Raw genomic sequence first — 19,934 nt, 5'->3', positions numbered from 1 at the left:
GTAACTAGACCACTCATTCAATGTCGTGTAGATTTGGCCTTGTGTTTTAGGTTATTGTCCTTCTGAAAGGTGAATTTGTATCCCAGTGTTTGTAGGAAAGCAAACTGAACCAGATTTTTCTCTGGGATTTTGTCTGTGCTTAGCTCTATTCCTTTTCTTTTTATCCTAAAAAACTTCCCAGTCCTTGCCGATGACAAGCATACCCATAACATGATGCAGCTACCACAATGCTTGAAAATATGAAGAGTGGTACTCAGTGATGTGTTGGATTTGTCCCAAACATAACACTTTGTATTCAGGACATAAAGTACATTTCTTTGCCACATTTTTTAAATTTATTATTACTTTATTGCAAACTGGAAGCATGTTTTGGAATATTTTTATTCTGTACAGGCTTCCTTCTTTTCACTCTTGTCGTTTAGGTTAATATTGTGGAGTAACTACAATGTTGTTGGTCCATCCTCAGTTTTCTCCTATCACAGCCATTAAACTCTGTAACTGTTTTAAAGTCACCATTGGCCTCATGGTGAAATCCCTGAGTGGTTTCTTTCCTCTCCAGCAAGTGAATTAGCAAGGATGTCTGTATTCTTGTAGTGACTGGGTGTATTGATACACCATCCAAAGTGTAATTAATATATTCACCATGCTAATATTCAATGTCTGCTTTTAAAAATGTTTACCCATCTACCAATAGGTGCTTTTCTTTGCGAGTCATTAGAAAACCTCCCTGGTCTTGTGGTTGAATCTGTGTTTGAAATTCACTGCTCGACTGAGGTACCTTACAGATAATTGTATGTGTGGGGTACAGAGATGAGGTAGGTATTCAAAAATCATGTTAAACCCTATTACTGTACATGGAGTGAGTCCATGCAACTTACACTACATATTTTCATCCAAGCCTCATTGGGGCACATAACGCCACCTATACTCTAGTCTAGAGAGACAGGTTGCCTTCCGCAATGTACCAATGTTCCAGCATAGGTCTGGGATTTCCAAGACTTACCTATATGCCCACGTAAACATGTATTTATTACATATTTGACATGGGTACACCTCTAACCTCATCTCCAGTCTTATTCTGGTAAACCAACAGACCAGGCTACTATTCAGACAATCAGCAAAACACCAGCAAATCATCTCTGTTGCGTGAAACACATTTATATTTAACGTTAAAAGACAGAGACAAGTAAAAGAGACAGCTGTGTTACAAAGATAGACATCATCATTGCACATGAAACAAAGTAGTTATTCCTGTTGGTCAAAATACCACAAAACAAAATGGAGGACATACTTTATAGCCTGTGTGCCAGATCTGTTTGTGCTACCATGTCATGCCACTCATTGTCATGCCAACAGATTGTCTTGACAACGACAGCAATGGAGTTGGCAAGAGCACAACCAGAGCTGGACCAGGCTACATACTTTAGGCTGTAAGAAAAGTAGTTCCACATCAGAGAAAGGCGTTAGGAACAGATTTGGCAACTAGAAATTGAGAGAAAATACCTCAATCGTATTTCAAAAAAAGAAATTATGCAAAATGTTAACACAATTAGAATAAATAAAAAAATCCTTCATATAGTTTATTCAAGTACATATCTGCGATTGTTCCAGATTATTTCAACATATTCTCACGAATACTTTCAATTCAGTCAGCTTCAGGGTAAAAGATTTAAAAGTCATTATAAAAGTAAAGGGTTGTTCGATTGAAAGATGATCGTGTTAATTAGAGAAAGAATATGCAAACTTAATAAGCTCCTTCTCACAACCAGTTTCTGGTTTCCAAAAAATACATAATTCACTGTCAAACTATGTAGAGCCTCAGTATTCCAATGACAGATTGGCAACCTTTTCACATTTTTAAGGACATGTTTATAGTTTAGAGACAATATATTCCCAAAGATCCTGACAAATCAGGGTGCATACAATTTTGTATAAAACAGTTAATAACATATAATTGTCCTTTCTAGAGGGACAACCTTCCATTTCCAACATCTAAAAACTGCTTCAACAAACAATTAGTCTGAGTAGAAGTGGAATTGTGGAACAGAATTGATACATTAGTGAGTTAGTACAACATCATTTCCCCCCATACATCAGAGTAAATCATTTCCAGCAAACAGCAATAGTGATTCATTACAAAGAAAAAAAGAAATACATTTGACCAGATAGATAAACGAGGCCACATTGGCCCATATAGGATCAAATTAAATTAAAACGCTGTACTATCAAATGCCTGCTCCATTCTCATGTCAGAACGCAAAACATTGAGCCTCGCCACCACTAGGTGGCAGCAGAAGCACTACACCACGCCACCACTAGGTGGGAGCAGAACCACTACACCACGCCACCAATAGGTTGTAGCAGAACAACTACACAACGCCACCACTAGGTGGAAGCAGAACCACTATACCACGCCACCAATAGGTTGCAGCAGAACCACTACACCACGCCACCACGAGGTGGCAGCAGAACCACTATACCACGCCACCAATAGGTGGCAGCAGAACTACACAACGCCACCACTAGGTGGCAGCAGAACCACTACGCCACACCACCACTAGGTGGCAGCAGAACCACTACGCCACACATTTACATTTAAGTCATTTAGCAGACGCTCTTATCCAGAGCGACTTACAAATTGGTGCATTCACCTTATGACATCCAGTGGAACAGCCACTTTACAATAGTGCATCTAAATCTTAAAGGGAGGGGGGGGGTGAGAAGGATTACTTATCCTATCCTAGGTATGGGTTTCAGCTGTCTCCGGAAGGTGGTGATTGACTCCGCTGTCCTGGCACACCACCACTAGGTGACAGCAGAACAACTACACAACATCACCACTAGGTGGCAGCAGAACCACTGCAGTAATATGATAATTCTTTTGTCAATTTGAACATTTTAGTCATTTGGAAAACATACACGTATCCCATAGACTGTATAAGATGTATCTAGCAACAGGAAAAGGCTGCTCTAACAACTTTGGCAGTTTCCTACATGTCCAAGGATTTCGATAAATACTATTCGGAGTCAATAATGAGAGCATGCCTTTATCAATGCCATGTGTCGTCCCAAATGGCTATCTATTCCTTACATAATGTAATGCTTTTAACCAGAGCCCTATGGGGCAAAATGTAGTGCACTATATAGGGAACCGGGTGCTGGGCTCAGGTTAAAAGAAGTGCACTATGTAGGGAACAGGCTGCCATTTGTAACATAGCCTGTCTGACCATGCTTCCTCTCAATTCAAAAAGAAAAAGTTCCAAAGAACGTATGGTTTGGTTTCTTCAGTAAATGAAACCCATAGTAGCAAGGGTCTGGGACATCACTGATGGAGGCAACATCTATTCTCACAACAATAGAAGGATAGTTGGCCTCGGTCTGCACTTTAACAGTTTAGTAAATGGACTGTGCTCACCACCATATTTCTAAGTCCATTTAAGGCAGATGTCCACGTAGTCCTGCACTGATGTCAATCTGAGACAAAGTGAAAATCTAATTTAAGTAGAAGTTAGGATTTGCTCTAATTGAACCTGCACTATATCGACACAGATCCTTATGGTCCTAAATCCAATATTAGATACAGGCCCCATAGTAGGCCATTGGGTCAGTAGGTTCCCAGTACATAAACAGAAAGTCAACTGTGGCTCTTCCTCAATATTTACCCCAAATATTTGAGAGACTTTTGTCATTCCAGGGGTTAATGTTTCACGTTCTGTGTTGACTATCGAAAGAAAACAAACAAAAAACTCCAGGTCAGTTAGTAAATGATTCTCCTTCCCATCTGCCTTGTGAGGTCACAGCCATGTCATGGTTAGGAGAGATTCCCCTTTTTAGATTCAGACCACTCTCACCAAAAACCAGAAAGCAGCCTGGATTCATTCTAAAGGGCGAGGCTAACCTTCCTGTGGCTTTTAAAAACACTTTTAGAATACTCCAAATAGGAAGTACCACAATATAAAACTAACTTTATCTTGGGCACTTTTTTCCTAGAAGTGAAATGACTCATGAACTGTTTTAAGAGGTATGGTAAAGGTGATCAGAGTTGATCCAGAGACGAGTCGGTTGACTCGGTCGTGTCACGAGTAGCAGCAGCAGCATCGTAACCTTAGACACCAGAGGGGGCTGGTGAGGGGAGGACGGCTAATAATAATGTCTGGAATGGAAAGAAAACCATATATTTGTGTTTTGATACGATTCAATTCATTTCGTTCCAGCCCTTGCTATGAGCCCGTCCTCCGAATTTAAGTGTCACCAGCCACCACTGATTGTAACCATAGAGACAGAATTCACAGTTGTTTTACGAGTTCACAGGACAGACTCAATGGCTTCCGCGGTCTCCCTGGGGGATTGGTCGCCTGCTGAACCCAGGGTTTGGTGCGTGACGAGCGGGGAGGTCTCCTCGTCAGCCTGGGTGTTGGCCACCGCTTCCACCAGGACCTCCGCTAGCTCCTCCCCCAGGTGTTGTTTCTTCATCTCCTGTTGGTTGATGTGGTGGAGGATCCCTGCCCCGAGGGCGTCTCCCTCCACGTTCACTACGGTGGTGGTGCGGTCCCTGAAAACACACACGCACATAAGTACACGCACATGTACATACGCACACGTACACACCCAAACACACACACAATTTATTAGGATTTATTACTGTCTACTGTACAGGTCTACTGTATCTTACTGGAAATAACACCTGATATTTTGATATAGCAGCTGGCCAAAATGAGTGAGTACATTAAGAGTGTGTCTATGCGTGTGTGTTTGTACATATGTCCATGCAAATGTACATAAATGTGTCTGTCCATGTGTGTATGCTTGTCTGTGTGTGTGTGTGTGTGCTTGTCTGTGTGTGTGTGTGTGTGTGTGCTTGTCTGTCTATGCGTGTGTGTTTGTACATATGTCCATGCAAATGTACATAAATGTGTCTGTCCATGTGTGTATGCTTGTCTGTGTGTGTGTGTGTGTGCTTGTCTGTGTGTGTGTGTGTGTGTGCTTGTCTGTCTATGCGTGTGTGTTTGTACATATGTCCATGCAAATGTACATAAATGTGTCTGTCCATGTGTGTATGCTTGTCTGTGTGTGTGTGTGTGTGCTTGTCTGTGTGTGTGTGTGTGTGTGCTTGTCTGTCTATGCGTGTGTGTTTGTACATATGTCCATGCAAATGTACATAAATGTGTCTGTCCATGTGTGTATGCTTGTCTGTGTGTGTGTGTGTGTGCTTGTCTGTGTGTGTGTGTGTGCTTGTCTGTCTATGCGTGTGTGTTTGTACATATGTCCATGCAAATGTACATAAATGTGTCTGTCCATGTGTGTATGCTTGTCTGTGTGTGTGTGTGTGCTTGTCTGTGTGTGTGTGTGTGCTTGTCTGTCTATGCGTGTGTGTTTGTACATATGTCCATGCAAATGTACATAAATGTGTCTGTCCATGTGTGTATGCTTGTCTGTGTGTGTGTGTGCTTGTCTGTTTATGTGTGTGTGTGTATGTGCGTGCGTGTGTTTGCTGTATTGGTTCTCTATACTGTACATGTGTTACTCACACGATCCAGTCGACGGCCAGCATGAGTGACAGGTCGTTGGTGGGCAGGCCGATAGCCTCCAGGATGATGGCGATGGTGATGATGCCCCCGGCTGGGATGCCCGCTGCGCCCACACTGGATGCTGTGGCTGTCACACTGTGGGGACAGAGCCACTGCATGTGATACATTGTCAAAGCATCAGACACAGGGTTGCAAAATTCCAACCCACCATTCCTTCTGTCCCCACCCACCATTCCTTCTGTCCCCACCCACCATTCCTTCTGTCCCCACCCACCATTCCTTCTGTCCCCAACCACCCTTCCTTCTGACCCCACCCACCATTCCTTCTGTCCCCACCCACCATTCCTTCTGTCCCCACCCACCATTCCTTCTGTCCCCACCCACCATTCCTTCTGACCCCACCCACCATTCCTTCTGTCCCCACCCACCATTCCTTCTGACCCCACCCACCATTCCTTCTGTCCCCACTCACCATTCCTTCTGTCCCCACCCACCATTCCTTCTGTCCCCACCCACCATTCCTTCTGTCCCCACCCACCATTCCTTCTGTCCCCACCCACCATTCCTTCTGTCCCCACCCACCATTCCTTCTGTCCCCACCCACCATTCCTCCTGACCCCACCTCACTCACAGGATGGTGAAGATCTGACCGGCGTTGAGCTCTATGTTGTTGAGCTGAGCGATGAAGACAGCCGCGACGCACTGGAAGATGGCCGCCCCGTCCATGTTGACGGTGGCTCCGATGGGAAGGATGAAACGACTGATCCGCTTGTCCACGCCGTTGTTCTCCTCTACACACTTCATCATGGAGGGCAGGGTCGCCGAGCTGAGGAGAGAGATACAGGACACAGTGGTTCAATTACAGCATATTCATCTAGAACATTTTACTGTACTTTACTAGCAACTTCAGTTCCTCGGCTTTGACAATATTTACATGAGTATTCTGCAAGTAAAGATGTATTGAATAGCAAGAGAAGGAAGGGGAGAGAAATAGAGGGAGAGAGAGACACCTGAAAAACGTATTGTAGTGTAACTTGAACCAAAACCTTTCCATACAGAGAGAGGGCAAATAACACAGAACTAAAATGAATAGAAGTCATGTTACAAGCCATTCTACTCATTCTATTTCTATGGTAAAGACCCTCCAAATAAAATAAAATAGTATTTATATAGCCCTTCGTACATCAGCTGATATCTCTGCTGTACAGAAACCCAGCCTAAAACCCCAAACAGCAAGCAATGCAGGTGTAGAAGCACGGAAAGTCCTGGCTCCCCATGGATTAGATAGAGAGGTGGTGGGGTCCAGAGTCTGAAGATTGAGGTTGGAACAACTCAGCCAAAGGTTTAGGTCACTTACAGCAGGTTACTTACAGCAGGTTACTTACAGCAGGTCACTTACAGCAGGTTACTTACAGCAGGTTACTTACAGCAGGTCACTTACAGCAGGTTACTTACAGCAGGTTACTTATAGCAGGTTACTTACAGCAGGTTACTTACAGCAGGTTACTTATAGCAGGTCACTTACAGCAGGTTACTTACAGCAGGTCACTTACAGCAGGTTACTTACAGCAGGTTACTTATAGCAGGTTACTTACAGCAGGTTACTTACAGCAGGTTACTTATAGCAGGTCACTTACAGCAGGTCACTTACAGCAGGTTACTTACAGCAGGTTACTTACAGCAGGTCACTTATAGCAGGTCACTTACAGCAGGTTACTTACAGCAGGTTACTTACAGCAGGTCACTTACAGCAGGTCACTTACAGCAGGTTACTTACAGCAGGTCACTTACAGCAGGTTACTTACAGCAGGTTACTTACAGCAGAGGATACTTGGAGACGATGAGTGTGTCCCAAATGGCACTACTTTTGACCAGAGCCCAGGTGTATGTTCAGGCTCTAGTCAAAAGTAGTGCACTATAGAGGGAATAGGGTGGGGTGTAGCCTTGGAGATAAAGCCTGCTAGCAATGCACTGCTAATGGACTGTGTTCATAGAGGTGGAGGGATTTACTGGGTAACCAGGTCACACTGGGTTCATAGAGGTGGAGGGATTTACTGGGTAACCAGGTCACACTGGGTTCATAGAGGTGGAGGGATTTTCTGGGTAATCAGGTCACACTGGGTTCATAGAGGTGGAGGGATTTACTGGGTAATCAGGTCACACTGGGTTCACATAAGTGGAGGGATTTACTGGGTAATCAGGTCACACTGGGTTCATAGAGGTGGAGGGATTTACTGGGTAATCAGGTCACACTGGGTTCATAGAGGTGGAGGGATTTACTGGGTAATCAGGTCACACTGGGTTCAAGAGGTGGAGGGATTTAAATCAGGTCACACTGGGTTCAGGTCACACTGGGTTCATAGAGGTGGAGGGATTTACTGGGTAATCAGGTCACACTGGGTTCATAGAGGTGGAGGGAATCAGGTCACACTGGGTTCATAGGGTAATTTACTGGGTAATCAGGTCACACTGGGTTCATAGAGGTGGAGGGATTTACTGGGTAATCAGGTCACACTGGGTTCATAGAGGTGGAGGGATTTACTGGGTAATCAGGTCACACTGGGTTCATAGAGGTGGAGGGATTTACTGGGTAATCAGGTTCACACTGGGTAATCAGGTCAGGGTTAACAGAGTGGAGGGATTTACTGGGTAATCAGGTCACACTGGGTTCATAGAGGTGGAGGGAGGGATTTACTGGGTAAATCAGGTCACACTGGGTTCATAGAGGTGGAGGGATTTACTGGGTAACTGGGTTCAGGTCACACTGGGTTCATAGAGGTGGAGGGATGGAATCAGGTCACACTGGGTTCATTTACTGGGTAATCAGGTCACACTGGGTTCATAGAGGTGGAGGGATTTACTGGGTAACCAGGTCACACTGGGTTCATAGAGGTGGAGGGATTTACTGGGTAATCAGGTCACACTGGGTTCATAGAGGTGGAGGGATTTACTGGGTAATCAGGTCACACTGGGTTCATAGAGGTGGAGGGATTTACTGGGAATTCACACTGGGTTCATAGAGGTGGAGGGATTTACTGGGTAATCAGGTCACACTGGGTTCATAGAGGTGGAGGGATTTACTGGGTAATCAGGTCACACTGGGTTCATAGAGGTGGAGGGATTTACTGGGTAATCTCACACTGGGTTCATAGAGGTGGAGGGATTTACTGGGTAATCAGGTCACACTGGGTTCATAGAGGTGGAGGGATTTACTGGGTAATCAGGTCACACTGGGTTCATAGAGGTGGAGGGATTTACTGGGTAATCAGGTCACACTGGGTTCATAGAGGTGGAGGGATTTACTGGGTAATCAGGTCACACTGGGTTCATAGAGGTGGAGATCATAGGGTAATCAGGTCACACTGGGTTCATAGAGGTGGAGGGATTTACTGGGTAATCAGGTCACACTGGGTTCATAGAGGTGGAGGGATTTACTGGGTAATCAGGTCACACTGGGTTCATAGAGGTGGAGGGATTTACTGGGTAATCAGGTCACACTGGGTTCATAGAGGTGGAGGGATTTACTGGGTAATCAGGTCACACTGGGTTCATAGAGGTGGAGGGATTTACTGGGTAATCAGGTCACACTGGGTTCATAGAGGTGGAGGGATTTACTGGGTAATCAGGTCATACTGGTTTGTTCATGTTTATTACTGTCTGTACGCTGATTGGCTGCTTTGTGTGTTTGAGCCGATTTGAATCCTATGCAAAAAAGCTCTTAAACGATGTGGAATGATAATTCTTTTCCTGACACTGGTCAAAGACCCAAACAAGATCACTTTGAATACAGCCAAAGGGAGCATGATAAGATAATTGTTGAGCAGTTGAAAAAACATTTGATTGAAATGGATAACACGATTGAAGAGAAACGCACAGCTCTGCAAGGAGCCGTTAATGATGATGGTATATTCAATGAACTGATGCCAACTAACCGAGCGCTCCAGGACAAGTTGTCTACAGAAATAAAGGAACTTAAAATCAAGATATTCAACCACGACAAAAAAGACAAGGCCGAGGATAAAGTCTACTTCTGGAGAAACCCTGACGAGGTCCTGCTCCTCCTCTCCATGACAGACGCAGGAGGGATGCCGCTTCCTTCTATCCAGCCCGTCTGACCAACACTACAACCAGCGCCTCATCTGCTTCCAGTGGCGGAAGGGCGGAGGTGGCCGTGGACACGCGCACCGACGAGATGCCGCTCCCGACGGGGTAAGAAGAAACGACTACCAGAGGCAGGGGAGACCGTTCACCCGGTCCCAGAACCCTGAGACTGAGTGTCTTCAATTTATCAAGCAAGATATTGAGCCCTGCCCATGTCTCCTTGCTTTGTAAAGGACACCAGCAGTATGACCTCAGAACAGCCCCCCTCTTTTGTAAAGGACACCAGCAATATGATCTCAGAACAGCTCCCCTCCTTTGTAAAGGACACCAGCAGTATGATCTCAGAACAGCTCCCCTACTTTATAAAGGACACCAGCAATATGATCTCAGAACAGCTCCCCTCTTTTGTAAAGGACACCAGCAATATGATCTCAGAACAGCCCCCTTCCTTTGTAAAGGACACCAGCAGTATGGTCTCAATTATTAAATCTCTTGATCCTCTCCCTGGTAATACTTTGTTAGCTACTTTTGATGTTCAGTTATACACGAATATTCCACACGAGGGCGGTATTGAAGCTATGGAACATTTTCTTCCTCAACGTGACCCTAACTACCTTCCAGTGCATGCATTATAATATAACATTGGTTGAAATAGTACTCACACACAACTACTTCATGTTTCTAAATCATATTTTTATTCAGACAAAGGGTACTGCTATGGAATTCTCCATGGCTCCTAACTATGCTAATTTGTATGTGGGTTACATGGAGAAACAGTCCATTTTTAATCCACTCCAAAAAAAAATATTGCCTAACATCATTATTTGGAAACGGTATATTGCTGATATTTTTGTTCTATAGAGGGGTGATGCAAAAGAGCTCCAGGCATTCCATGCTTTTCTTAACTCTTGTTCTGAGCATCTGAGATGTACTATGTAATCTGATACACGTCAGATCAGTTTCTTTGATCTTCTGATCCTGTGTGAGGATAATGTTCTATACACTGATCTTTACAGGAAACCCACTGATCTTTACAGGAACCCACTGATCTTTACAGGAACCCACTGATCTTTACAGGAACCCGCTGATCTTTACAGGAACCCACTGATCTTTACAGGACACCTACTGATCTTTACAGGAACCCACTGATCTTTACAGGAACCCACTGATCTTTACAGGAACCCACTGATCTTTACAGGACACCTACTGATCTTTACAGGACACCTACTGATCTTTACAGGAACCCACTGATCTTTACAGGAACCCACTGATCTTTACAGGAACCCACTGATCTTTACAGGAACCCGCTGATCTTTACAGGAAACCCACCTACTGATCTTTACAGGAACCCACTGATCTTTACAGGACACCTACTGATCTTTACAGGAACCCACTGATCTTTACAGGAACCCACTGAACCCACTGATCTTTACAGGAACCCACTGATCTTTACAGGAACCCGCTGAACCCACTGATCTTTACAGGACACCTTTACAGGAACCCGCTGATCTTTACAGGACACCTACTGATCTTTACAGGAACCCACTGATCTTTACAGGAACCCACTGATCTTTACAGGACACCTACTGATCTTTACAGGACACCTACTGATCTTTACAGGAACCCACTGATCTTTACAGGAACCCACTGATCTTTACAGGAACCCGCTGATCTTTACAGGAACCCGCTGATCTTTACAGGACACCTACTGATCGTAACAGTTTGTTGAGGGCAGATAGTTGTCACCCACTTCCCTTGAAAAACAGTTTGCCCTACAGCCAATTCTGTCGATTCAAAAGAATTTGCAAAAAACAATCCGATTTCGTGTCACGACATCCGCCAAAGTCAGTCCCTCTCCTTGTTGGGGCGGCATTCGGCGGTCGACGTCACCGGCTTTCTAGCCACCGCCGATCCACTTTTCATTTTCCATTTGTTCTGTCTTTGTCTTATCACACCTGGCTTCACTCAATCAATTACTTGTTTATTATTTAACCCTCTGTTCCCCGTGTTGTATTTGTGAGTTATTGTTTATTGTATTTTCGGTCCGTCGTGGTGTGCTCGTGATGTACTTTTACTCAAAATGACAAATGTACAAAGTAATGTTGATTACTCATATTTGCTGTCCTGCGCCTAATTCTCCACACCAGCAACACACTGGACCCTTACAGAGTCACTCACCCGAAGAAGGGAGTCAGCAGGAGCAGACGCCCTACCATTTGCAGTGGATGAGCGAGTTCAGCAGCATGCGACCATGTTGCAACGTCTGGGCACAGCCATGGATCGCTTGCTGTAGACGATGGATCGTTGGGAGAGAGAAGGAGGTTTTCCAGGACCTTCAACACCGCCCCCCACTACAACAGGTGCCACTGTCCACCCCTCTTCCACCTGGTGCCAGCGGGATTCGACTCTCGGTCCCGAGGGAGTATGATGGGACTGCTGCCGGATGCCAGGGGTTTCTACTACAGCTGGAGCTCCACCTGGCGACCGTCTACCCGGCTCCTTCGGGGCGTGAGAGTGTGTCCACCGTCGTCTCCCGCCCCTCAGGCAAAGCCCTGGAGTGAGCCAACTCCGTATGGAGTGAGGGAGACGCGGCGTTGGACCATTATGCAGAGCGTTTGTCCCACCTGAGGCAGGGGACGAGGAGCGAGCAGGATTTCGCCTTGGTCTTCCGGACCCTGGCCGCCAGCGCGGGATGGAGCGACAAGGCCCTGATCAATCACTACAGGTGCAGTCTGCGCAAGGACGTCTGCCGGGAGTTGGCCTGCCGAGACACCACCCCCACATTGGACCAGCTGGTGGACAGGTCCATCCGGCTGGAAAACCTGCTGACTGCCCGCGGACGTCTGGATCGGGACCTGTCAGTTCCATCCCCCAGCACCCCAGCACCTCCGCTCCGATGCCCGTGGAGCTGGGAGGTGCTGCACTTGGGGTGACCAGAGGAGGGGCCATTCCCTGTACCATCTGTGGCCGAAGAGAGGGCACACTGCTGGTCGGTGCTGGGGGGGGGGGGTTCCTCAGGGAGTTGGCACCAGGCTCTCCCAGAGCCCCCTGTTGCTCACATGTATGTGTTTATTTCATTTCCTGAGTTTTCCCCGCATTCCCAGCATAAGGCCCTAGTAGATTCAGGCGCAGCTGGGAATTTTATTGATTATTCATTTGCTCCTAGTTTAGGGATTCCCCTTGTTCCTGTGGATATGCCCTTCACTGTGCATGCCGAAGATAGTCGACCACTAGGGTCAGGGCTGATTAGGGAGGCCACCGCTCCACTGGACATGGTTATGCAGGAGGGTCATGAAGAGAGAATCAGCCTCTTCCTTATTGATTCTCCTGCGTTTCCCGTGGTGCTGGGCCTACCCTGGTTGGCCTGTCATGACCCCACTATTTCGGGGCAACAGAGGGCTCTCACGGGGTGGTCACATGAGTGCTCAGGGAGGTGTGTGGGTGGTTTCCATCGGTGCGACTACGTTGGAAAGCACAGACCAGGTCTCCACCATGCACATCCCCTCAGAATATGCCGATTTGGCTCTCGCCTTCTATAAGAAGAGGGCGACTAAATTACGATCTCATCGACGGGGGGATTGTGCGATAAATCTCCTGGTAGACGCAGTACTTCCCAGGAGTTGTGGGATCCTGTGTTTTACATTATAGCCATTACCATATATATATATGATTAAATATTATCTGATGTTGGCTGTGTGTATCTGCATTTGTGCACTTGAGCATCATCATGAGAGTAAACAACTGCTTGCTACATCTACTTGCCTGTTTGTGTGTGACAAGAACTGAGTAACATGGTGTGACCTGCATGTTGCAAAACCGTAGATAACAGCCCAGCAGATGCTTTGTCCTTGTGTTTGTATGTAACAATATTGAGCACATCGCATGACTTGCTGTATCTTACAAAGTTGTGATAGGGAAGGGTGGTTTAACTGAGATGGAAAAATACTGAACAACACAATAGCAGGAACTGAGCAACTGTTATAACTAGGCTGCGATACCAGAACAGTAAGAATCTATACATCGATGGAGGGAGGACTCCAAGAAGCGCCAAGAGGCGGGGACCCGCCTGAGCGCCTGCGATAGGCTGAGCAAGTTTAAACCACGCCCAGCCTCTATTGTGATAGGCCAACAGACGGGTTGGAACTATGTCCATCACAGTATAAGAACAACTGTTTACGTACATCCTGTCAGCTCCCTGTTCTGCCCTGTGTGGTATTACTGTGAGCCCGTACATACGAAAGTTGCATTTGCCATTTATTACTTAGCTAATAAAAAATACATAGTATACAATCGGTGACTCATTGTTATATTTATCCTGATACCAGAATCGAATTTACGCAACTCTAACAGAGTCACATGTATCCTCTGTCACAGGAAGATACGGTGACTATGTAAACATATGTCTCCGAATCCGTGGAGCAGGGATACATTTAGCCCTCCACTTCACCCGCCTCCTCGAGTTTCTTTTTTGTGAAGAAGAAGGATGGAGGTCTGCGCCCAGAAGAAGGATGGGGGTCTGCGCCCAGAAGAAGGATGGAGGTCTGCGCCCAGAAGAAGGATGGAGGTCTGCGCCCAGAAGAAGAATGGAGGTCTGCGCCCAGAAGAAGGATGGAGGTCTGCGCCCAGAAGAAGGATGGAGGTCTGCGCCCAGAAGAAGGATGGAGGTCTGCGCCCAGAAGAAGGATGGAGGTCTGCGCCCAGAAGAAGGATGGAGGTCTGTGCCCAGAAGAAGGATGGGGGTCTGCGCCTAGAAGAAGGATGGAGGTCTGCGCCCAGAAGAAGGATGGAGGTCTGCGCCCAGAAGAAGGATGGGGGTCTGCGCCCAGAAGAAGGATGGGGGTCTGCGCCCAGAAGAAGGATGGAGGTCTGCGCCCAGAAGAAGGATGGGGGTCTGCGCCCAGAAGAAGGATGGAGGTCTGCGCCCAGAAGAAGGATGGAGGTCTGTGCCCAGAAGAAGGATGGAGGTCTGCGCCCAGAAGAAGGATGGGGGTCTGCGCCCAGAAGAAGGATGGGGGTCTGCGCCCAGAAGAAGGATGGGAGTCTGCGCCCAGAAGAAGGATGGGGTCTGCGCCCAGAAGAAGGATGGAGGTCTGCGCCCAGAAGAAGGATGGAGGTCTGCGCCCAGAAGAAGGATGGAGGTCTGCGCCCAGAAGAAGGATGGGGGTCTGCGCCTAGAAGAAGGATGGGGGTCTGCGCCCGTGTATTGACTATCGAGGGATCAATCAGATCACAGTGAGGTACAGCTACCCGCTGCCTCTCATCACCACTGCGATAGAGTCATTGCACAGGGCGCTTCTTCACACAATTGGATCTCAGGAGCGCTTACAACCTGATGCGTATCCGGGAGGGAGACAAGTGGAAGACGGCATTTTGTACCACCTCAGGGCACTATGAGTAGCTCGTCATGCCGTGGGGGTTGATGAATGCTCAATCAGTCTTCCTGGCCTTTGTTGACGAGATTTTTCCGGGACCTGCACGGGCAGGGTGTAGTGGTGTATATCGACGACATCCTGATATACTCCACTACACGCACCGAGCATGTGTCCCTGGTGCGCAGGGTGCTTGGTCGACTGTTGGAACATGACCTGTACGTCAAGGCTGAGAAATGTCTGTTCTTCAAACAGTCTGTCTCCTTCATAGGGTACCGCATTTCCACATCAGGGGTGGAGATGGGGAGTGACCACATTTCAGCCGTGTGTAATTGGCCGACTCCCACAACGGTAAAGGAAGTGCAGTGGTTTCTGGGGTTTGCCAAATACTACCGGAGGTTTATCTGGGGTTTAGGTCAGGTAGCGGCTCCCATTACCTCACTGCTGAAGGGGGGACCGGTGTGGCTGTAGTGGTCGGCTGAGGCAGACAGGGCTTTGGTCGCCTGAAGGCTCTGTTTACCTCGGCTCCCGTGCTGGCTCATCCGGATCCCTCTTTGGTGTTTATAGTGGAGGTGGACGTGTCCGAGGCTGGGATAGGAGCTGTGCTCCCTCAGCGCTCGGGTACGCCACCAAAGCTCCGCCCCTGTGCTTACTTTTCAAAGAAGCTCAACCCGGCAGAGCGAAACTATGATGTGGGGGACCGGGAGTTGTTGGCTATAGTCAAGGCTCTGAAGGCGTGGAGACATTGGCTTGAGGGGGCTAAAACACCCTTTTCTCATCTGGACTGACCACCGCAATCTGGAGTACATCCGGGCGGCGAGGAGACTGAACCCTCGCCAGGCAAGGTGGGCTATATTCTTTACCTGTTTTGTTTTCACTCTGTCCTACAGACCAGAACGCTAAAGACAGATGCACTGTCCCGGATGTATGACAAAGAGCAGCGCTCCATGGATCACACTCCCATACTTCCGGCCTCTTGCCTGGTGGCACCGGTGGTGTGGGAGCTGGACGCGACATCGAGCGGGCGTTACGCACAGAGTCCCACTCCCCATAGTGTCCAGCTGGGCGCCTGTACGTTCCATCTGCTGTCCGCGACCGTTTGATCTATTGGGCCCATACGTCACCCTCCTCTGGTCATCCTGCCATCGGTCGGACGGTGCGTTGCCTTAGTGGGAAGTACTGGTGGCCTACCTTGGCCAAGGACGTGAGGGTTTATGTTTTCTCCTGCTCAGTGTGCGCCCAGTGCAAGGCTCCCAGGCACCTGCCCAGAAGGAAATTACAACCCTTACCGGTTCCACAACGGCAGTGGTCGCACCTGTCGGCGGACTTCCTGATGCATCTGCCTCCCTCACAGGGCAACACCACGATCCTGGTCGTTGTGCATCGGTTTTCTAAGTTCTGCTGTCTCCTTCCTCTGCCCGGTCTCCCTACGGCCCTACAGACTGTGAAGGCCCTGTTCACTCACGTCTTCCGGCACTACGGGGTGCCTGAGGACATCTCTGATCGGGGTCCCCAGTTCACGTCCCGGGTCTGGAGAGCGTTCATAGAATGTCTGGGGGTCCCAGTCAGCCTTACCTCAGGTTTTCACCCTGAGAGTAACGGGTAGGTTTGAGAGAGTAAATCATTACGTGGGTAGGTTTCTGCGGTCATATTGCCAGGACCGGCCGGGGGAGTGGGCCACGTTCATCCCCTGGGCAGATGGCCCAAAACTCACTCCGCCACTCCTCCACTAACCACTCTCCTTTCCAGTGCGTACTGGGTTATCAGCCGGTTCTGGCACCATGGCATCAGAGCCAGATCAATGCTCCTGAGGTGTACGAATGGTTCAAGTGCTCGGAGGAGACCTGGGACGCCGCCCATGTGCACCTACAACAGGCCATGAGGCGGCAAAAAGCGAGCGCCGAACGCCACCACAGCGAGGCCCCGGTGTTCGACCCGAAACCTGCCCCTCCACCAGCCCTGCCGGAGGCTGGGTCCGCGGTTTGTGGGGCCATTTAAAGTCCTGAGGAGACTGAACGAGGTATGTTATGGGTTACAGCTTCCCCCAGATTATCGCATTAATCCCTCGTTCCATGCGTCTCTCCTCAGGCCGGTGGTGGCTGGTCCACTCCTGGAAGCTGAGGTGCGGGAGTTTCCTCCGCCCCCTCTGGACATCGAGGGGGCCCGGCGTATGCTGTTCGAGCCATCCTGGACTCGAGGCATCGGGAGAGGGGCCTTCAGTACCTCGTGGAGTGGGATGGATACGGTCCGTAGGAGAGATGTTGGGTGCCAGTGGAGGACGTCTTGGACGCTTCGCTGCTGCGGAATTTCCACTGTCTCCATCCGGATCGCCCTGCGCCTCGTCCTCCGGTCGGTGTCGGCGCGCTGCTGGAGACGCGTGTCAAGGGGGTACTGTCACGACTTCCGCCAAAGTCGGTCCCTCTCCTTGTTCGGGCGGCGTCACCGGCTTTCTAGCCACCGCCGATCCACTTTTCATTTTCCATTTGTTCTGTCTTTGTCTTATCACACCTGGCTTCAATGTCTATTTGTCTATTTGCACAATGTCTATTTGCACCCCTACTGGATGGAAACTACAAGTGTAATGGCTGTGCTCAATGGAATGGCACTTACAAATGTAGATCCTTCTAACAGGGAAACAGATCCCGATCAAAGGTGTTATCACGTGCTCCACTAAGACAGTATTTATCGTATAGCTTGTCCTTGTGGTAAAAATTATGTGGGTAAAACAAAACACGAATTAAAATAACGAATCTCGGAGCATTGTATACCCAGTTGCGGCCCACTTTTTGGAAGAAAACTACTAGATTTCGTCACTACGTTATATCGGTATCGAAAAGGTCACCCTCCCAGGAGAGGGGGTGACCTCGACAATTTATTGTTAAAATAAGAGGCTGCCTGGATCTTTAATTTAAAGAGTCTTGCTTCCTTCGGTCTCAACGTAGACTTTGATATGAAGCCATTCTTGTGATTAACCAATGATATCAGGTGGAAGGATAGTACCTGGACTGGTGGAGGGATAGTACCTGGACTGGTGGAGGGATAGTACCTGGACTGGTGGAGGGATAGTACCTGGACTGGTGGAGGGATAGTACATGGACTGGTGGAGGGATAGTACCTGGACTAGTGGAGGGATAGTACCAGGACTAGTGGAGGGATAGTACCTGGACTGGTGGAGGGATAGTACCTGGACTGGTGGAGGGATAGTACCTGGACTGGTGGAGGGATAGTACCTGGACTGGTGGAGGGATAGTACCTGGACTGGTGGAGGGATAGTACCTGGACTGGTGGAGGGATAGTACTTGGACTAGTGGAGGGATAGTACCTGGACTGGTGGAGGGATAGTACCTGGACTGGTGGAGGGATACAGTAACAGAGGCCTACCTGGAGCAGGTGGCGAAGGCGGTGGTGAAGGGCGTGATGAGGCCGGACAGGAAGCTGAAGGGGTTCTTGTGTGTGAACCCAAAGTAGATGAGAGGCAGGATGACCCCCGTGGATGATATGACCCAGGACGGAGGCAAATATGTATTTCCCCAGACTGGTCACCAACAGAACCACATCCTCCATCTCCACTATCTTACTACCCACCAGGAACATGATGCCGAACGGGACGTACCTGAGGTAGGAGAAATATAGAATGTATACCATTTGGTGAGGTGATGACTAACAGAATATCTATTTTTGCTGCAGATTTATTTGAAAGTAAAAGCTAAAACATTTATCAGAAATGTAATTAAATATTTAATTTGATTCTACATAAGTAGGCAGCTTCCCAGTCAAAAAGTAGCTTCTCATTTCAGTGTCAAATGCATAGCGTCAGCAGCCTACAACACCTCCTGCAGTTCTTAAGGAATAAACAGTACAGACTTTATCTAGTGAGCCATCAGAAGCTCCTCTTGTTTTCCCTTGGGAATAGTCTTGGGGACCAGGAGAGGCTAATCACATGATCTGGGTTGTTTAAGGTCACTCACCACATGATCCAGGACACCAGCACCATGGTGGCTTCATTGAAAGCGTTGAAGAAGCGTATGAGCTCCTCCCCCTCCTCTCCCAGCTTCCTCAGTGCCACACCGAACACCATGGCAAAGAGAACCAGGCCCAAGATGTTCATACCATCTGGTTCTGTGCCCACAGGAACCTACATAGAACACAACACAGTTTTGTTTATGTATGGTTGTTAGTTTAAAAATATATATTTAAAAAACACAGATCATAACATTTGAACACAGAAAATTACAACACATAAAATAGAACATTAGAACATAGAACATCAGAGCATCATAACATCTGAACATCTGAACACAGAATATCAGAACACATAAAATAGAACATTAGAACATCAGAACATGATAACATCAGAACATAGATCAGAACACAGAACATCATAACATCATAACATCTGAACACAGAATATCAGAACATAAAACATCAGAACATAAAACACAGGACATCAGAACATAAAACATAGGACATCAGAACATAAAACATAGGACATCAGAACATAAAACAGAACATAAAACATCAGAACATAAAACATAGGACATCAGAACATAAAACATAGGACATCAGAACATAAAACATAGGACATCAGAACATAAAACATAGGACATCAGAACATAAAACATAGGACATCAGAACATAAAACATAGGACATCAGAACATAAAACATAGGACATCAGAACATAAAACATCAGAACATAAAACATAGGACATCAGAACATAAAACATAGGACATCAGAACATAAAACATAGGACATCAGAACATAAAACATAGGACATCAGAACATAAAACATAGGACATCAGAACATAAAACATAGGACATCAGAACATAAAACATAGGACATCAGAACATAAAACATAGAACATAAAACATAGGACATCAGAACATAAAACATAGGACATCAGAACATAAAACATAGGACATCAGGACATAAAACA

The 19,934-nt window shown here is 47.4% G+C and overlaps 1 protein-coding gene across 1 annotated transcript; it reads right to left on the bottom strand.

Annotated features, from left to right (window-relative positions):
- Positions 1–1,138: 1,138 nt before the first annotated feature.
- LOC124020082 (neutral amino acid transporter A-like) lies at positions 1,139–19,133 on the bottom strand (the record flags this gene model as incomplete). Its single annotated transcript, XM_046335492.1, is given in 6 exon segments — positions 1,139–4,552; positions 5,529–5,663; positions 6,160–6,354; positions 18,380–18,484; positions 18,486–18,611; positions 18,967–19,133. Coding segments are annotated over 6 exon segments (975 nt in total), but the record flags the coding sequence as incomplete, so codon positions are not given.
- Between the last annotated feature and the right edge of the window lie 801 nt (positions 19,134–19,934).

Source organism: Oncorhynchus gorbuscha, unplaced genomic scaffold (genome assembly GCF_021184085.1).
Source record: "Oncorhynchus gorbuscha isolate QuinsamMale2020 ecotype Even-year unplaced genomic scaffold, OgorEven_v1.0 Un_scaffold_761, whole genome shotgun sequence".
Classification (NCBI taxonomy): domain Eukaryota; kingdom Metazoa; phylum Chordata; class Actinopteri; order Salmoniformes; family Salmonidae; genus Oncorhynchus; species Oncorhynchus gorbuscha.
Note: the sequence above shows the minus strand (reverse complement) of the source record. Positions and strands in the feature narration are given on the sequence as shown.